The following is a 19,448-nucleotide window of genomic DNA, read 5'->3' on the forward strand; positions in this document are numbered from 1 at the left end:
CTGCTACCTCCACTGTTTAAGAAGCACCCCCAAATCAGACTAGAGGAATCCATTTTTGCTTTGTTCCTTAATGGTTATGATACAGGAAGTTCAGTAATTAAAACTATATTTATCTAAAGTAAATTATCAAATACTCAATAAAGTTTTTTTTAGATACTTAAACTCTAGTGTAAGTGTACTACACTAAGTAGGCTTTTGTTACTGCAACATACAATACTTATTCCACTTTTAAAAAAGGTAAAAATAGTTTAAATCAAATTTTTATTTATTAATTTAAGTTTTCTTCTTACAGAAACTAAAAGGTAAGAATCTGCATTTTTTTTTACTGTAATATGTGAACTAAAAATCATATTTAAAAATTTGATAAAAAAAGTTTTTAAAGATAGTTCTTAGAAGGATATTATTTATGAACGATTTTTGTATGATACTTTTGTGTAACAAACCACAACAAATAAACAACAAACACAATCTCTGGGTGTATCTTTGTGTTAATATTACTGGAAGGAGAAAAGCCAATGTTGCCAACACGTGTGTTAACAGGGTCTAGAGAAGGTAGATTAAAAGAAATGTGTAAAATCTGTCTGAAATATAATGCTGAGACTTGATTCTAAGCTTTGAAGTACAATTTTGCAGGAGTGGCTTGGTGGATAAAATCTGTTCTTGTTGTATCTTAAAAAGAATTAAATTGATGAAATGATATATGATTTGTTGGTGGCTTTATTTATAGGACCAGGTGGCGATAATGCTCCGCCCGGTTGCTAATTCGCCATTAAAAGGAAAAGAGGAAGAGGAAGAAGAACCATCCACACTCCATACTCCATACCAGTTGGTGGCGCTAGAGGAGGCATTACTCCTCTGTCGTAAAACCTCAAGCAGCAGCAGCAGCAGAAGAGAAGAAGAAGAAGAAGAAGAAGAAGAAGTAGAAGTAGTGGAGTAGGAGCTAGCTGCACATGTGGTCGACACGCTGCGTCTGTTCAGTGAGAGTCACAGGAGAAGAGGGAGAGAGAGAAGAATTCCACTCAGCATCGTTTTAACGCTTTAGATCCGACAACATGAGGCCAGGTACAGTAGATGAACCTCGCTTGTGATAATGTTGTTTAGTAACGTTAGATTGTATACCTTGTTAACCTGTCCGTCTGGTGTTTGAAGGTAAAGGTGCTGATGTGTGTTCGGCCTACACCGTTATGGTGCCCAGTTAACCTTACAGTATAGTGTTATCACTAGAAAGAAAACTGCTGCCAAGTATGTGAACGCTTTCTCCATTAATATAGGCGATAGCTGTAAGCTAAAGTGTAATGTTAACGTTAGGTTAATGATCTAACTGTGGGAGCCGTTAGCCTGAACAAATAACCGTTCACCACCAGCACGCTATGCAGCCCTCACGTTGCCGAACACACGCGTTGAGCTTCCAATCAGCAGCACAAAACAGCCAAACTAGCCACGATTCCTGTGACATAACCAGAAAAAAATGATGTGAAATTATTGCTTGTATCGGCATTGTTTACGGGGTGAATCGGAGCTGTTTGGCGAAGCGGATTTTTCCTTTGTGCCACGAGGCTAACGCTTGAACGTGAACGTTAGCTTCTGCTAACACCAGTACGAATCGGAACCTTGAGTATTTATTTGTATTTACCGGAGTCAGTAGGGCAGGGTTCCCACGGGTCATTGAAAGTGCTTGTATTTATATATTTTGTGCAAGATGCACAAGCTGTGCAATATCCACCGTCTCATTATAATCTTAATAAGCTACACTAAACTTGACAGTTCATGCACTATTACTTCATACCATATTATTATCATCAACCGGTAAACCCACTTTGTACTTCACACTTATTTTAATTTTATACTTATACCCACTTGCTACTTAATTTATTTTCTGACCTGTACTATAGTGGATTATATTTTTTGCTTAGTACTTCTCTTCCTGTGTGACTGACGTGACAGCGAGCTGCTGTAACAAAAGAGTTTCCCCTCGGGGATCAACAAAGTATTTCTGGTTCTGAAGAATAGAAGTTGAAGTTCTTTTGATATATATTTATTTTACTTAAAATAACATCACTGTATCACACATTTGAGAAGCCTCTCTCTCTTTGTAATCGTTGTCTGCGACCTTCTGTAAAGCCTGCTAGTTTTCATTCTAAAAATTCTGTGTTGTATCCGGAATTTACCTTGATTCGTGTCTCAAACTATGCCGTGTTGGGTCCTTGAATTTGAGGGAATTGGACCTGGAAAGCTCTTGAAATGCCCTTGAATTTGATGTTTAAGAAGGTGTGGGAACCATGGTAGGTCCGTGTTCCACACTGTCACAGCTCAATGAGTTGTATCAGGTCATTATTCTAAACACAAACCCGGGTATGGATTTAAGTAGAACTTTGTGTGATGTAGAAAAGTAAGGCTGAGTACACCACAGAGAGGAAACAATTGAAACAGAAGAGTGGAGCTTTAGTTGCATCCAGGGTTGTAGTGGTAAAATAAAGGCTGGATATACCCTAGCCCCGTCTGCGACTGTCTCGTCCTCTGCGTGGAAAACCGGATAGTTACATCGGGGATGCAGCTGGGTGCTGCTCTTTGTCATAGGTCAGCAGTTAACCAGGCATACATTTGCCAAACCAGGCAGTTAGTCTTCATCCCTGAAGTCTTTTCTTTTGTAAAACCGAAATACTGTTACGACGAAGCACGGATCTCTGTCTGTAAGTTTTCTACTGCCACTTATTCTTTGCCCACCCGCTACAACTGTGGTTCCTGCCATCTGGGGGCCTTTGTAGCCTACACGTCTCTATCACCTGACTCCTGGGCTGGTTCCGAATCAGTTTTGTCTCTTTTCCTCCATCCTTTAAATTTTTAATCAGCACCTTCATTCTCCCGCCCTCTGTCTTCTTTCTTCTCATCCCAATCCCTGCAGCTACATGTGTAGATTCTGTTGGTATTACACAAACTCCTAATGCACATGTATAAATTCAGCAAAACGCCCCAATTATCTGTTTGTTTTTCAGGGTTCAGTCCTCGTGGGGACCGTGGAGGAAGAGGTAGAGGAGGATTCGGTGACCGGGGAGGACGAGGAGGATTCAGAGGAGGGAGAGGTGAGACTGGAGGAGGTGGATGATTAGAGTATCAAGTATTGTAAACATCATGTCATCTGTATTATCACATCATGCACATTATTGTAGTTAATCAAATGTGGCATGAGAAGAGTGGGTTTTTGTTTTTGTTTATTAGCAATTACAGAACATAAGATGTTTTTTCATTGAAGAACACACATGCATAACATGTTAAACTCAACACAGCTCAGTCAGTGTTTACAGGAAATTAATTTATCAGTATGAACTCAGGAAATTTTGAATATAACTAAAATTTTGAGTTTATATTAAAACTATAAGATGTCTGTTTTTCAGGTGGAGGATTCAGGTCCCCAGAGGGTGGAGGATTTCGGGGCCGGGGGGGTGGCAGAGGCACCCCAAGAGGGAGAGGAGGCAGAGGAGGAAGGGGTGGCAGAGGAGGCTTTGGAGGAGGGAAGAAGGTCTTGGTTGAGCCACACAGACATGAAGGTTTTTATTACTCCTGTTTATAATTATTCTGGATTATTATTTGGGATGCAGTCATTGAGTGCTGGAACCCCGCTGGTGCTTGGGTTAGATGCTTAGTGGTCAATTTCAGGCTGGGATTTGTTTCACTGGCCTTCATTCTACCATGGTGTTTTTTTTTCCTATGTGGGTTCTTTCTGGGGTTTTTTGTTCATATTCCAACAAAAAGATGTAAAGTTATGTAGCAATGCAAAACCAGAGGAATCTTGTCTATATGTGGCACTTCTTTCTGACAAGATCTACCAACAATTTTTAATTGACTCACATGGTGTGTCTGCTCAGGAGTGTTCATTTGCAGAGGGAAGGAGGATGCCCTGGTGACCAAGAACATGGTGGTGGGGGAGTCTGTTTACGGAGAGAAAAGGATCAGTGTGGAGGTGAGATTGTACTTCCCAGCAGGTCAGACAGTGTAGGTAGCACATCAATATTGCATTATGATCATAATTGCAAACCTTTGCTGCATTGCATTGAAAACTATTAGTTACATAATGGGTACATTACCTGTTCATCAAATATAAGAACACCTCTGCATCAGTCTTGAAGTCTTTGAGTCCTGGTCTGGGGAAATCAGCAGCTATGGTCTCTGTTGTTGTTGCCATTATGATTCACTGTTTTCTTACTCTGTCTGTTAGGAAGGAGAGACTAAAATTGAATACAGAACCTGGAATCCATTCCGCTCCAAGCTGGCAGCAGCCATCTTGGGAGGAGTAGACCAGATCCATATCAAGCCCGGAGCAAAGGTCATGTACCTGGGAGCTGCCTCTGGCACCACTGTGTCCCACGTTTCTGACATTGTTGGACCGGTGAGTACTACACAGTGGTTCTCAAGGGTTTAAATGATCTAATTTACAATCCAATACAACACATCCACAAGCTGTTGCCTCAGAAATAACCATATGTCCCTTTTTCCACCAATTATTCCCAGGAACTTTACACTTCAATTTTACAATATCAATAAAATCTTTGGAATTATCAAGGAGTAATAAACCCCCAAACTTTTTTCAGCTGAAAACCAATGTATTTAGTAGTGTTGTTAATAGATTCAGGTCCAAATCTTGACATCTTAGTACAAAGTATTTGATTACGTATTGTGTTTATAAATATGCATAGTGGTTGAAACCCAGCTATTGCAATAGAATTTTGCTATTGGCTGATCTGCTGGCAGGTGACACATATGGTGGTAGCTTAAGTCACTAACCAACCCCCCGCCCCCTTCCTATAAAACCAACTAGGGATGCACGGATATATCGGCCGATATTTGCCTTGTTGACTGCTATTGACAAATAGGATGACATTCACTGATGGTAGTGGCCGATGTGTATCTGTTGTTGCATATATTTTATGTTGGTTGTTTGTATTTGTTGCATAGCAGGCTAAAAGGGCTTTTGAAGCAGTTGTTTTTCAAAACAATAATCTTTCATGTGAAAGGTTGTTTCTAGCTACTAGCTCAGCTACAACACAGGTACCCACACAGTAACGCTCTCAAAGGGCCATAAATGTGCTTCTCGTGTCAAAGCTCCAGCAGACTCCTTGTCTTTTCAGCAGACAAAGGAGTCTTGACAGTAGCTTCTCATGAATGACTACAACCTCTTCGTTGCTGTCCATCCTACACTGAGCTGTCCTCCGTGCCGCATCATACATGTACAGCACATACTATGTAGCCACGAGGCCACGCCTCCTACAGTCCCTCACTCCTGTTGCATTTTAAAATATACTAGAAGCAGGGGTTTTAACCAAATTTGATGTAGTTACCCTTTAAAGCTCAGAATGTCCCAAGTGGTTCTAACTCTGACAGTATCCCCTATCCATTCATATACAAATATTTGTGGTGTGTTGAAAAAATCTGTGGCATCCAGGTGAATACATTTGCAATAACTTGTCCTGAAAATAACAATATATGACCTGCACAATTAAGACATTTATTGACTGTGCCATAGGCCTGTAAATGAAAACCATGAAAGCTGAGCAAAAACAGCCAAGGGTTTAAATTGAATTAAACTGAAAATAAATTGAAAGGCACAGTTGAATCTAAATGCAGCTGAGCGTCATAATAATTTAATAATGACTTTGGGATATTATCCTGAGGGTAAGATAAAAAAATAAAATAGATTTTTGGGTGATTTGTTTAAACAGACCCTTAAGTTTAAAGGTTACATTGAAGTAATCTGTGTCTTGTGTGTTACAGGAAGGGCTGGTCTACGCTGTTGAGTTTTCCCATCGATCAGGTCGTGACCTTCTCAATGTGGCAAAGAAACGCACCAACATCATTCCAATCATCGAAGATGCTCGACACCCACACAAATATCGCATGCTAGTTGGTAGGTAGTCCTGAGCCACAGCATTAACACTTTCTAGAGGTTGGCAGAAGACACTTCGTAGAGTTGTCATGGTTCCAGTATGTTTTAAAAAACACAATCTTTTTAGCCGGGGTGAGTGTCAGGTCAGGTTTTATCAGAGCCATGTAGACTTTAAAGAGCCTTTTTTAAGGAGTACAATATGCACCGTGACCCCAGTGGTGTTACACTAGTTAAGTCTGGTGTCATTGCTGTAAGGTTGTCAAAAGTATTGCTACTTTTTCGATACCATGTTTCAAAAACGATGCAATCTCCGTTCATTATACATTCATATACATAAACAGATCTACAATCTTTAGATGGCGTTCGGCACGCCCCCAGTTTGGGAAAGCAGACAGGAGAACCAGTATGAAAGCTAAGCAGTGCACTGCTGTGGACCTGTGCAGCAACAATGTTAATTACTATTAACATTATTGCAAATGTGTTGAGTGACTTTTTCTGTACCAGCACTGTGTGCAGGAGACAGAGAAAAATTATACAATTTTGTGTGCCTAGGACTTTTTCTTTCTGCTGTGGTATTGAAAGGGGTATCGGTTTTATACTGGTATTGTATTGAAGTTTATTCTGGTATTGTGACAACCTGCTGGACATACTGAAACTGTGAACCCTGTATCTGAAATTGAATCCAGCTTGACTTCACCGTATCATTACATAGCTAATATCAGCCTCTGATATTGCTTCATTTGCGATCATGTTCACAAACCAGTGTTTAGGGTTTTTTGTTTTTTTAAGATGTCAAGTCTTTTTGGGGTTTTTTCACTGTAATTGTGGATGTATTTAGTCCATAATGTACTGTTATTTTTTTCATTCCAAGAACTGTTAATCAGACTTTAGCAAATGTGACTGGAGAGTTCCTGAAATGCAAGATGCTACAACAGGTCAAGCAGCTAAATCAGCTTCTGAAGACGAGATATCTTTGGAGCGGTGGGAGAAAGTGTGACCAGTCAGGAACATACAATGTGTGATTTCACAGATGCATGCAGGATGTTGAATAAGACTTTGCGTTTAAACAGTAATGTTAATTTTCCATTCTTTCATATTACATGTTGTCATAGTTTTTTGTTTGTAGAGTAACCTTTTCAAGTTTTTCTCATTTTTGTTCTGAAAAAAAATCATCAATGAATATTTTTCATTAGTTTGTTGACAGCATTAAAACCGGTTGTCACGGTTGTTAGAATTTGTTAAATAGAATAGTTGAGGGTTTGCCTACACCGCATTAAGCTCACTAGTAGACGTGGGCCGGTTTCACGGTATACCTTCTTCCACGTGATAACTTCTTAGGGTAGCACTAGCAGCAGAGGGGCATCCACTTGAAAATTTGCAGATCAGCCCACAATTCAATACACGTTTGAGAAACAAATGGCCTATGCACCCACATCAAAACATGCTAAAGACCTAAACAATGCAATGAAGCACTTTGAATAGTTGGAAGACTAGAAAGGCCCTATAGAAGAGAGTGACAGTGGAGATAAAATTGAACTTATGTCTCTCCCATATCCTCTGATGCTGACCCACTGGCAGGGTCAGCATCTGGTGGAAGGGTCATGTTTAAAAGTTGCCTCTCCTTTGTAACATGGCAAGAAAACTTTTCTGTATCCCAGCCACAAGTGTGCCCTTAAAGGGTGTTCAGTTCCAGTGAACACATCCTCCTACCTCACTGCTCCAAACTTCCAGGGAAAGGTGAACATGCTCACATTTCTGCATCATAACCTGGACTGGAAGTGAACATGTCTCCAAAAACCTATCTAGGCTTGTTGAGCTGCAGGTTTAGGCTCACTTAAGAGACTGCATTAATTTTATTTAGAAGTGTGTTTTTTTTGTTTTTGTTTTTTTTTCTCAGAAAAGATTTCAATTTGTTCTATTTAACAATGTTAATATTGTACTGTAATCCTATAACCCCTAATGCTGTTAACATATGTTTACTAGTGTGTGTGTGTGTGTGTATATGTATGTGTTACTTGACCTATTGTCAACTTAACATCATTGTCATGTAGCTTGATAGATAGATAAATCTGCTTATTGTTCTCATTGAAAATGACAATGGGGAGTGACATAATGCAGTCATCAGGCTCATCTCCAACATCTACATCTGTGAAGTCAGACTGGATCTACAGCAACATAAACATGTAAATAGCTGCTGTGTGTCCAGACAGTAATGCTCCGTCCCTCTCTAGGCATGGTGGATGTGATTTTTGCTGATGTTGCCCAGCCTGACCAGACTAGGATTGTTGCTTTGAACGCTCACAACTTCCTGAAGAACGGAGGACACTTTGTTATCTCCATCAAGGTACGCTGATGACGGCAGTCCTCCAACCTTTTAACACATAAAGTAATAACTCCAGTTATTGTGTGGTAAACTAGTTATATGACATTGAAGTCCAGAGATGATTATTAAAATCAAGTGTTTGTCTCAAACAACTGAGACTAGGCTGATTGGGGTAGTCTGGACTGATGAAATTGTTGGATGCAGTCCCCCCAATTGTGACTTCTCAAAGGTGTGGAGAGGATTTTAGATGCTGTTTGACCAAAGATTGGACTCTTACTCAATGGACTGAATAGAATTAGGGGCCAAAAAAACTTGTTTGGCATACTGCTGCTTGCAGTATAATTTCAATTACAGTACAGTGTTCCCTCTGACTTCTGATCAATCCACTGCTGCTTATTATGAGTTTTGATCAGGTTGTTTGTTTATACTGAGTCTATTGTCAGCTGTATAGACTCTGATCTTTTGTTTTTGTTTTTTTTACTTTAGGCTAACTGTATAGACTCGACAGCAGCTCCAGAGGCAGTATTTGCCTCAGAGGTGAAGAAGATGAGTGCTGAGAACATGAAACCACAAGAACAGCTCACACTGGAACCCTATGAGAGAGACCACGCTGTGGTGGTGGGCGTCTACAGGTACACTAACATCAGACTGCTCACTCTGACCAGCTGAAATAAGTATTAACCCCTTTTACCATGACACACAGATTATCACTGGTGCAGCCAAATGTTTTTAGAAATCACAAAAGTGGAACAGAGATCATCTGTGTGCAAACAAAGAACAACCTGGCAACTTACTATAGTTTCTTTGTATGTAGAAAATTGTCAGTTGCCACCATCATTATTTCTCTTGTAATTGCTCCAATTTATTATAACAATATGTACCGCCTACACCAACCAAACAAGGCAGACACGTCAGTCTCACCAGCTACTCAGATAACACAACCATATCAACTAACCCCAAGGTGGCGCTGAAACAGCCCCTTTTACATTTTGGTCAATAACATATGAACCATAACCGTATGGGTTTTTTTTTTTTTTTGCCTGGATTCCTTGGATCGTTGCTCATCTTTCGGTGTGGGCTACGGTCAGTTGCCCACGCAGTTTCCCTCCATTTTGATTCAAGTCCATAATTTGAAAACGTTTTAAAATTTGTTTGGGTATTTATTAAATTTCACATAGTAAAGTTTTGACCGAGCCGCACAAAGTATATATTTTTGTTAAAATACGCAATTCTGTTTTGCCTCAATTCATATTTCAATTTGTAAAGAGTTGGCATATTTTAGGTAAACTCTCATAAATCAAGTTTGCTTGTAGCTATCGTAACCAAATTTGGTGCACACGTTGTCCTAGAGTTAAATTTTTTTCACATCTTGAAAAATGTGACACAACCTCACTGTAACTTATGGTCAGTTAGGAAGTCATCACTATATCTATTGATCGATCAAGAGAGAGCTATATTTATGTCTTTTTAAATTTGTGAAGTCAATTCACTTAACTAACACTAAAGGATTTATTTTTGTTTGTCACCAAATTTGATTTACAGATTTCGATTCTGGAGAGGAAATGTAAAGTTTTGAAATATTTCAAAAATTGAGGCCGCATTGTCTTGGTGTAATATGTACTGTACAAACATGTCCTAACCTGCCAAATATGTGATCAAACTTCATGAGAATATCAGACGTTTGTGTTGATCAAAATCATGATCCTGATTTATTTCAGTTGTATCCGTAAATTAATAATTTTGGTGAATATTTAAGCACTCTCACCCTATATTCTCAATGTTTATTCATGTCAATAGTGTGGAAGTACAGCATGTAAGCTAATAGGAATCACATAAGTTCCAACTTAACGTCCTGTTATACAGTGCTTGTGCACTGTCAGATATTATACAATAGGCAGCAGAATCGCTAGAGATCTTTTTTTTTTTGTCATCCATCCCCACACGTAACACTTGTGCTTTAAAACTTGTGTAATGCATATGTTAAACAGTGTACTTGGAACCCGTAAAATGTCGCTTACGACTTTAGTTTCTTTCGTCTAATTCTTTTACTTTATAAGAGAATGAACATCAACTACATAACCAACACCATATGTACTTGGAGACCTTTTATAAACATGCAGAGGAATGGGGAAACAAATTCCTGGAGGAAAGTATAAATAGATAAACTTAAATACATTACTTAAATAATGGTAGAGTAACAATTACACTGGAATGGGTATTTCTGATGCATATTTACGCAGTCTGGTATGAAAGATGGAATGTAAATAAGCCATTTTGTCCAGTTCTCATCAAATGTATCCTGGGATCTCATGTTGTAAGTAATTCTCTTCATTAGTGTGAATGCTGTTGAAACAGCTTTCACACTATTGTTATTTTCGCTCTTTATTATTTCTTTATTGGTGTTCTTCTGCAAAGAAAATGTAGCATTCTTCCATCATGTTTTTTAGGCACTCAACTTCTAAATTTAACATAGAAACTCGATTCAAACATCAAAATATTCAGCTCAATTAGGAATCGACCACTACTTTTCTCATTCATACCTTTTAATATTTTCCAAAATATTCCAGGTTTTCCAGGACAATTTCCGCATTCAAATGAAAGGACAGAATGTTCAAAATGTCCATTGTTACACTTTTTCAAGCGTTTGCCAATGTTATCTACTCATTGAAACTCCATTCAAACATCAAAATGTTCCATACATTCTGGATATTATTCAACTTTTCAAATCCCATTAAAACGTTTCAAAATATTTTTCTTTGAAGTAAAGTTATAATCAGTCAATTACAAAAACCTTCAAACTCATCTTCAACCTCTTCCCAGTCATTCATACATTCATGTAGAAACTCCACTCAACTTTAAAACGTCTACAATCTTTGGAACTTTCTCACATTAAACTTCTTCATATTTTTCATAGTTTTTATAGTTGCAATTCAAAATTCATGCTGTTAAACTTGCTCTCATTACCACAATTTTCACTCTTCATACATACATTTACATCAAAATGTAGGAAAATGTGTGCTGGTTGCAGACCTAAGTATGGAATCAAACACTCACATAGTTGGCACAGTCAGCTTCAAAGTGCTAGCCAACTGCTGCATAGACTTTCATATTGACTGAGACCAGAATTTTCAGGAGGGAGGCAGAAATGGGCACATTTTAAATTGCTCTAATGGACACATTTTTGACACTGCACACACAAATCTCACACAGCTCCTTCTTCAGGATCTCACCTCTCTTAGAGTATCTCCACTTAGGCGATAAGTTACGGTCTTTGCGGTAGAAGCACGAGTATGATAGATGCGCTTTAGCTGAAATATCTATGGAATGAACTCTCAGCCAGGAGTCGCACACAGCAGTTACATCACCACGGCAACCTTAGATCTCGGGAGGGACACAGTTGATTGGAATGACCTAATTCTTGCAGTTTGAAACACACAAACATGCAGGATTTAGAAATCCTCAAACTTTATCAAGCAATTTAAGTCTGATCTCTTTATTCATATTTTTAGCTATAAACCTCATTCACACCTTAAAATATTCCACATCGTTCATGCAATATGAGGTCTATTCAACTTATAAATCACATTCATACTTTGACGTTACTCTGAAGTGCATTAACTTATAGTAGGAAATCCCAGCTCCGAAATCATTAAGTTTGTTTTTTTTTTTTTTTGGTCTGGTCTGGTCTCACCTTGGGACCCACTTTTTCTCACGGTCATAAAGTTGCGTCCCACTTCTATAGAATTCCAACCAAGCAACTTTATTTTTCAAAAATAGCCTAGTAGTAAACACACACAACACCATCGTGACCTTTTTTTTTTTTTTTTTTTTTAACATTACATAAGCCCACTCATACAAATGTGTACACACACACACTAATCATACACAATTGTACACAGTACATGGCTAGTAAACACACACACGTCATTTTTTTTAACATAAAATGTAGGCCAACACCCATTCATCCCTGCATTCAGAACACATTACTCTAATAAACTGAATATGAACATCACAACTGCGTGCTGCTGATATTAATAAAATTAACATAACTGCATAACTTTTACACACAAAATAAAGGCTACAAAACAGGCTGATTTCACTTAACAGACATTTGTGGAAGCTAATGAGATAGTTGGGCACATGCTTTTATCCTGACATGTTTTTTCGTTGTCTGGGGTCATGTTAGACGAGCTACTCTCAGATCATGCTCAGTGTCCAACCTGTTCCTCTACTTTGACTTGAGCTGGACCAAAGTAGAGAAGCCACTTTCACACAAATAGGTAGTGCTGAATGGTGGGATCATTTTGACTGCGTGAGTGGCGAGGGATGGATACTGAGCCATCACATTGTTGCACAAGAACTGGGAAAGGCTTACCTCACTGAATTTCTTTTTCAGTGTCTGATCACATGACAGGTCCACCAGCTTATTCTCTTCATTGCTTGGCAGGGTGACGCTGCATGATGCGTGTTTATTCTAAAGGGGTCTCATATCCAGTGATTATCTCTGTATTTCTCTGGGAAGTAGTCATGAAACTGAGCTTGCAGTTTAGTGAGATGCGCCGTGAGAGTGATTTGCAGTGCATTTTTGGGCGAGGTGTCCAGTTGTTGTGCTTCATGACGAGCATTGGAAAACATGTCAAGTTGGTCTTTGGATACATGATTTACCCACAATGTGATCTTCTTGAATGCAGCGACTTTGTCAGACTATTCAAAAATATTGTGTCCCCTCCCTTCCATAGATATGTTTAATGTGTTGAGGTTCTTGAACACGTCAGCAAGATATGCAACTCGTGCAAGCCAGATTTCGTCATCAAACAGCTCAGCATAAGGGGAATTATTTTATAAGGCGGCAATTTCTGTTAAGTTTGTAAAAGCGTGATAACACCTTTCCCCTCGATAGCCAGCGAACTTCTAAGTGTTACAACACCTCTACATGCTCGGAGCCCAGGTCTTTCCATAGCTTTGTAAAACACCAGCTGTTTTTAGCACTCCATTTAATGTGGTTCATCACTTTGACATCTTTCAGTTTCATCAAGCACTGGCACTATATCCTTGGCTGCCAATGCCTCTCTGTGCAAAAAGCAATGGTTCCATGTCGCAATCTGTGCCCCCTCAAGAATCCTCTTCACCACCCCTGAATGTTTTCTGGTCACAGAGGCAGCACCATCAGTTGTGATTCCTACACACTTTTCCTAGTGCAGGCCCACGGAACAAGTCCACAGTGCTGAAAATGTCCTCTGCCTTTATAGTGGCGGGGAAGACTACTGCAGAGAAATTGCTCCTGCAAGTGTCTCGCCCACACAAGTCTCACATAAAAAAAATAGAAAAAATAAAAATAAATAAATAAAATCGCATGGCTGGCAACATCTACAGATTCATCCATCTGTAAGGCATAGTAAGCGCTTGCCTGGATGTGCGCTGTGGTCTGTTTTTTGTCACCAGACATTTTTTCAATGCGCCTACCTATATCATTCGATAGTGGTATGGTCTTCAGCTTATCAGCCACCGAGTGATCCAGCCCCTGACCGACCATGTCCATGGCGGCAGATAAGATGAGCTCTTCTGCTATTGTATAGGGTTTCTTGGCCTTGGTAATACGGTGCGCTTGTTAAGATGCCCCGAGTGCCTGTTCCTGGAGTCGTCTTTGAAAGTACTCCACCGGTTTGTCTTTGCACATGGGATGTTAAGATTATAAATGACATTTCAATTTTGATGGTTTCATGCTCTTTTGTGGGCGCTACATATAACACACTGGGGTTTTAGTCTGTTTTCTCTTCAATGTAGGTAAATCTGTATTTCTCATACTTGCGCTTTGCCATTTTGCCTACGAACAACAATGTAAACTTAGCCTGTCACCTTTCAATCAAATGTTTTGATTGACATTTTGATTGTTCTTTTCTAATTTTTCTATAGGTATTGACTGAAAAGGGTATAAGACCCTTGGTAAGACTTAACCATGGTGTTTAATTCAATCTATGAATGTCTCCCACAACTTTATCGAGACGTCCGTAATTAATTTTTGTTGGTCTTGACAAATATTTAGGTATATGTATCCCTTCAGATGTGGTGGAAACGCAGGCGCAAAAGGGAGTTTTAGCTCCTGTGTACTCGAGTAACTGGTGATATTCCCGAGCGTGAGGCAGCTGTGTCGTAGGCGTGGCCTTTTGAGGACCCCTTGTTTACTAACCAGGAAATAAACACAGTACTTCGCCTCACTATCACATTAATTTGTCGGTGACTTTTGAAACATTGCAGTAGAAACACTTTGCTGGAATATTGCTTTTGGTCTCGACAATACATGAAAATACTAGTTGTCTTCATTGCAAAAATGTCATGCGTTGTCTGGCCACAAACAAATGACCTGTGCTGGAGTTGAACCACTAAAGCTGCAACGTTTCTCTACCATGATCACCACGCCTTCGAAGAACGCCACAGAGACTTCGAGGAAAGTGTGGAGACAGGAGACCACGCATCCCAGAGCGAATATTGTGAAATTCACATTAGTAAATGCTTAAGCCAGAATGCATCTAAAATGTGAGCCAACTGTGGTATTATATGGTAGCCATACAATAAAATTCTTATAATATAGCTTTACAATGTATTCTGGCAATACTGGCTGCCCGATTCACCAAAATCAAATAATTAAAAGATTAGGCAACAGATGTTTTTAAGTTGTTTTGAATAAAGACTTCTGAAGATTGTAAAGAATTTACATATTATAGTGTATCCCTCTCTACTGATTTTAGTTTCTACACCTGTGCATCCAACTTGTCCCATTTGCAAACTTAGTTGCATTTGTGTGTAATGTGGATGAAAGAGTGCGGAATTGTGTAGAATACCGTTGTGATGAGTGAGAAAAGTCTGTAGACTTTAATATGAAACAATCGATGGTAGACAGCCTACAGATGTTGTATCACATGTTAAACTTGAACGTACAGTATCACGATTTGCCACAGCCACTCTGTGTTCGAGCTGGGTGTAAACATACACTCCAGACTCTGTTTCACTTACAGGCTGTATGAAAGTATAAACAGTTCTCAAATCAACTAAACTTGATGCCAGATTAATAACGATATAAGAGTAGACAACACTTATAAACGATTAAAGAGTAGCATATGAAATATGATTGGTGGTATCACAAGTTAATCTGGGCACACTTTGCCACAGCTATCTCCACACTGTTCGAGCTGGGTGTCAACAAATACCTCAGGCTGTTTCACTTATAGACTGTAAGTACTAACACATTAGAAACAATCATGACAAAAATGAGACCAACAACATGAACATTTGGACGATTTATTGACATTTGCAGTGTTTTGAACAGGCATAGACAGGGTCACCTACTTTGTCATTCACTTCAAGTGATATCGCCATCGCAACAACAGCCTCACAAAAAAGAGCATTAAATTACAGCTTGAGTTGAAATATGGTGCCACTGCCAGCACCCGCATACCGCTGCTGCATTAACAGGGTTAAACAGCTCCATCTGGTGGACTATTTAAAGTCACATTTTGACCACATGACCTAAAATAAAATTACTAATTTTTGATTGACTGCATAGAAGCAAAGTATGATTAGAGGACATACAACCTGTGCTGTCAGGCTGGGTTCATAATCTCTCTGGCACCTCCACTTGACTGCATCTCACCCAATCGTGTGTTTATGCTGCAGTCAGCTCTACATACATGGTGCCTGCTCTTTTTTTTCATATATTGAATTAACATGCTCTTTTCTTTCTCTCCTCAGACCTCCACCTAAACAGAAGAAATGAGGTGTGGAAGAAAGCTCAGGGAAGCGGATTGCCATTTTCAACCACCATCTACTTTTCATACTGTCAGTGTTTTCTGTTGCCGTCCTCTCCACCTGCCTCTGTAGATTCCTGTACAGTGTGAGAGCATGACTAGCACTCTGGGTAAAATTTGGCTGGTTTTCCTTTTTTAAACCCTGACCGTTAACTGACCAACCATCCAACTGCTGGAGGGTCTTTCTATTATTGATAAGGCTGGGAGCACATTATGTAACATTTGGGGCCATTTCAGCCACAAATTGTCATCTGTTGGTTGCCAGATTGGAGGAAGTCATGTTAGCAGTATAAGTTTTATATGTTATGGTTCACAGCTGGTTGGGCCACCCTTATTTCACATCAGTTATGCACAAGTGATAAGTATATCCAACTGATTATCAGGTCTGTGGTCCTGTGCAACTACATACCAGGAAGATAATTAAAAAGTAAATGGTCAAGTGTTAAATATCCAGTCTTGTGTAGTGTGTCCCCGGCCTTAGATGAGTTGTCAGGGAATTTTTGAATTCACCTGCTGCTGCCCTGTGAACATGTTACTTTCTACCCTGAGCAGCATTTCAACAGACAGGATAAACCGTTTAAAAAAAGTTTTGTTCAAAGACTAAATGGTTTGATTTTGGCTCCAGTGAGATTTTTTGTTTGGTCAGTCTTTTTATTTCAATTCTTCATGCTTCTGTGTGCTCCTGATTTTAAATTACAAAATGTGTTTCTGATCCCCCTTCTCTGGATGCTTTTGATAGAACGTCCCAAATTGTTAGGGATATTCCAAGTAGCCACACATCATACACCCCAGATGGCTAGTGTTTTTAGTGTATAAAAGGTCAGAACTTATGTATGCTCATGTGAATAAGTCCGCGCAATACCCACTCCGTAGGTAAGGAACACTTAATGCTGATCAGTTTAGTGGTGAGGTGGTAAACTTGTAAACTTGACCCTGTGTGAGTGTGAAGACAAATATAGATGGTGACTTTTTCACTGAGTAGTAATTTGATACTAGTAGTATAACTTTTGTGTTGGCAGAGTATGAAGCAGAATGGTTGTAATTTACAACAATTTATGCTTGAAACAGTATGTATTTTTTTACATAACTGACAACTTTGTTTTAATAAAATGTTTATCATTCTTTTTGATTGGTTAGTCTTTGACTAAATAACCTTGTATAGTTACCAACATAATAAGGAAATTTACCTTTACACTGTAAACAAACTATTGTCATCCCAACATTTATGACATACATTTCTTGGTTCTTAAAAAGCATTTAACACCCTCATGTTGAAGCAGACCTTTCCAGAAGTGGTCCAGTGGCCTATTGTTAGTGCAGGACCAGCACCCGTACAGAGGGCATCATCTCTGAGATCTTGGCCAAATGTCCTGTAGGCTACTGGTATCAGTAAAACCTAGATTTAGAACATAGACGTTTATGGCTGCAGTCATCTGTTTTAGCGATATTGACTTCTGAGACTGATACTGTGTTGGCTGTAACGTTATTCGTTAAATGTAGCCACATGCAGAGGCAATCAACCAGGTTTCATACAGTGTTAACTCTATCAACTCGCACCAAACTGCCACTTTCTCTTGAAGCCTGTACACAAATGCTTAAATGTGCATTGGGATACGGAAAATAATTACGCAACCTCGTCTTATTACCTTCTTCCCTCCAGTAATGCATTTGTGCCGCTAGGGGTCTCTTACATCCAAATAATCACAAAAGATGTAGTTTGATGATGTCATTGCAGTTAGCTTCTCTGTGTTAGGATTCCTTCAGTGTTCATCATTCAGGAGGTTTTTACCGGGAGCCAAATTGTCTGCAGAGGTCCCCTCCTCTCCAAAACAAACGGACTAGGTGATTAAAACCGGAAAAAACAATGAATGAAGCAGTTTCACATTAAAAATCAGTGTTTCTCCGACACTGTTCGGTGGACATAAGGCGCCCCAGAGGGGCTGTGAGCCGAGCTGGCGCTAACGTTTGCTCAGCTTGTTTCTCTGATAACTTAAGATCCAGACCTCTGATGACTAAAATCCTTCATCCGGTTAAAATATATAGTTAAAAACGACTAAGATCTAAAAAGCGTATAAGAAAAATGTGGCTTAGCTTAAAACTGGATAAAAAGGTCAATTTAAGACACCTTCTGAAAGAGAACCACAACGCTGACGCATGCAAAGGGGATATGACGCCATCGACAGGCGACCACATGAAACGCACCTTTACCTTGATTAAAATTACGGATTATTCTAGGTTTGAAAACTGGGAAAGATTTTGGGATAATGTAAGTACACTACTCAACAAAATAAATAACAGGTCAATTCGTTTTTAGACCTTTTAATAGACATTTTAATGCGGAAAAGTTACATTATACCTTTTAAAGACTAACTTTTGGAAGTTACTACAGTCCGCGGTGGATTTGTTTTGGCAGCCATTTTGTGGGAAATTTCTCTGGAACGCGCTGGGCCGTACTTGCTTGGTGTCGGGAGTGCGCTTTCAATGCAGCCCCTCTCCTTTGACCGATATTAACATCACGGAGGGGCTGGCCGGCATAGAGCTAGCTGTAGCTTTGCTTGCCAAAATATATTTGGTTTTTCATAGCGTCTGCCTGTTATTGTTCAGTTGCCCGCCAAGCAGCCTGCAGTGTGCAGACTGTCTTCCTCCAAATTCCAATGGCAGCGTTTTATTAGACAGCTAGCATGCTAGCTAATAGCTTAGCTAGCTAATGTTAGCTTCTTGCCTTTTAAATTAATTAAAAAAGCTGACGGGCTTGCAAATCCAACTGGCCCACGCTGTACTTGTAAGTTGGTCTCTTGTATGTCTGAAAATCAATGTCGAACAAGGACATTTAGTTTGCTGAATAGAAAGAAGACTGAGTTCGAGGTGTCCGTGGTTGAGGCGGCGGGCTGCCTACCTCCCCTTCGGCACGGCTAACGTTAGCTGTGCTGCGCCGGCAATCAGTCCCATCGACAACTCGCTCTTTAAGCTTCGGAGAATAACGCAATTTTATTGGAAACTAAACTCAGCGGGATTTTATCGGCAAGCAATTTTACAACACATTATTTGGATTTCTTTTGTGGAAGAGGGACGACTGACCCGGGGAGGGGGCTCGTTTCGCATAGACGGGAGATAGGGGTTCCGAACATGGCTGCTACGCGGAACTTGGTTCGACACACCGCCTGAGGTAAGAAATAGCTGGTCGGCGTTGTTTTTTTTAAAATTTGTTTTTATATTTTAATTCATGTATGAATTTGGGGCTAGTTGTGTGTTAGATGCTTGACAGTCGATCAGTGGTAACAGGGTTTGGTAGCATAATGTTAACGTTATCCTTTCCTACGTTATTCGTCCCTGCCTCCCGGCCTCATGTCCCCATCCCTCTGCCACTGCTGGTAAGATGGCTAATGGGGTAAGAGGCAAGCTTCGATGAAATGGGTGGGTTAACGTCGGTATTGGACAATGGATC

The 19,448-nt window shown here is 39.7% G+C and overlaps 2 protein-coding genes across 3 annotated transcripts in view; both read left to right on the forward strand.

Moving 5' to 3' along the window:
- The first annotated feature begins 848 nt into the window (after positions 1–848).
- On the forward strand, positions 849–17,127 carry fbl (fibrillarin). Its single transcript, XM_044206491.1, has 9 exons — positions 849–1,062; positions 2,994–3,080; positions 3,393–3,545; positions 3,864–3,958; positions 4,214–4,384; positions 5,767–5,899; positions 8,110–8,222; positions 8,688–8,833; positions 15,948–17,127. Exons 1-9 carry the CDS (start codon positions 1,053–1,055, stop codon positions 15,970–15,972), a joined length of 933 nt encoding a protein of 310 aa, XP_044062426.1. The 5' UTR covers positions 849–1,052; the 3' UTR covers positions 15,973–17,127.
- A 1,318-nt stretch (positions 17,128–18,445) lies between these two features.
- dyrk1b (dual-specificity tyrosine-(Y)-phosphorylation regulated kinase 1B) overlaps positions 18,446–19,448 on the forward strand; it is a 57,937-nt gene continuing 56,934 nt past the window's right edge. For both annotated transcript variants that reach the window (XM_044206487.1, XM_044206485.1), the window contains exon 1: positions 18,446–19,169. The gene's annotated coding sequence lies outside the window, so the exon portion shown is untranslated. The remainder of the gene's footprint in view (positions 19,170–19,448) is intronic.

This window comes from Siniperca chuatsi, linkage group LG9 (assembly GCF_020085105.1).
Source record: "Siniperca chuatsi isolate FFG_IHB_CAS linkage group LG9, ASM2008510v1, whole genome shotgun sequence".
Taxonomy (NCBI): domain Eukaryota; kingdom Metazoa; phylum Chordata; class Actinopteri; order Centrarchiformes; family Sinipercidae; genus Siniperca; species Siniperca chuatsi.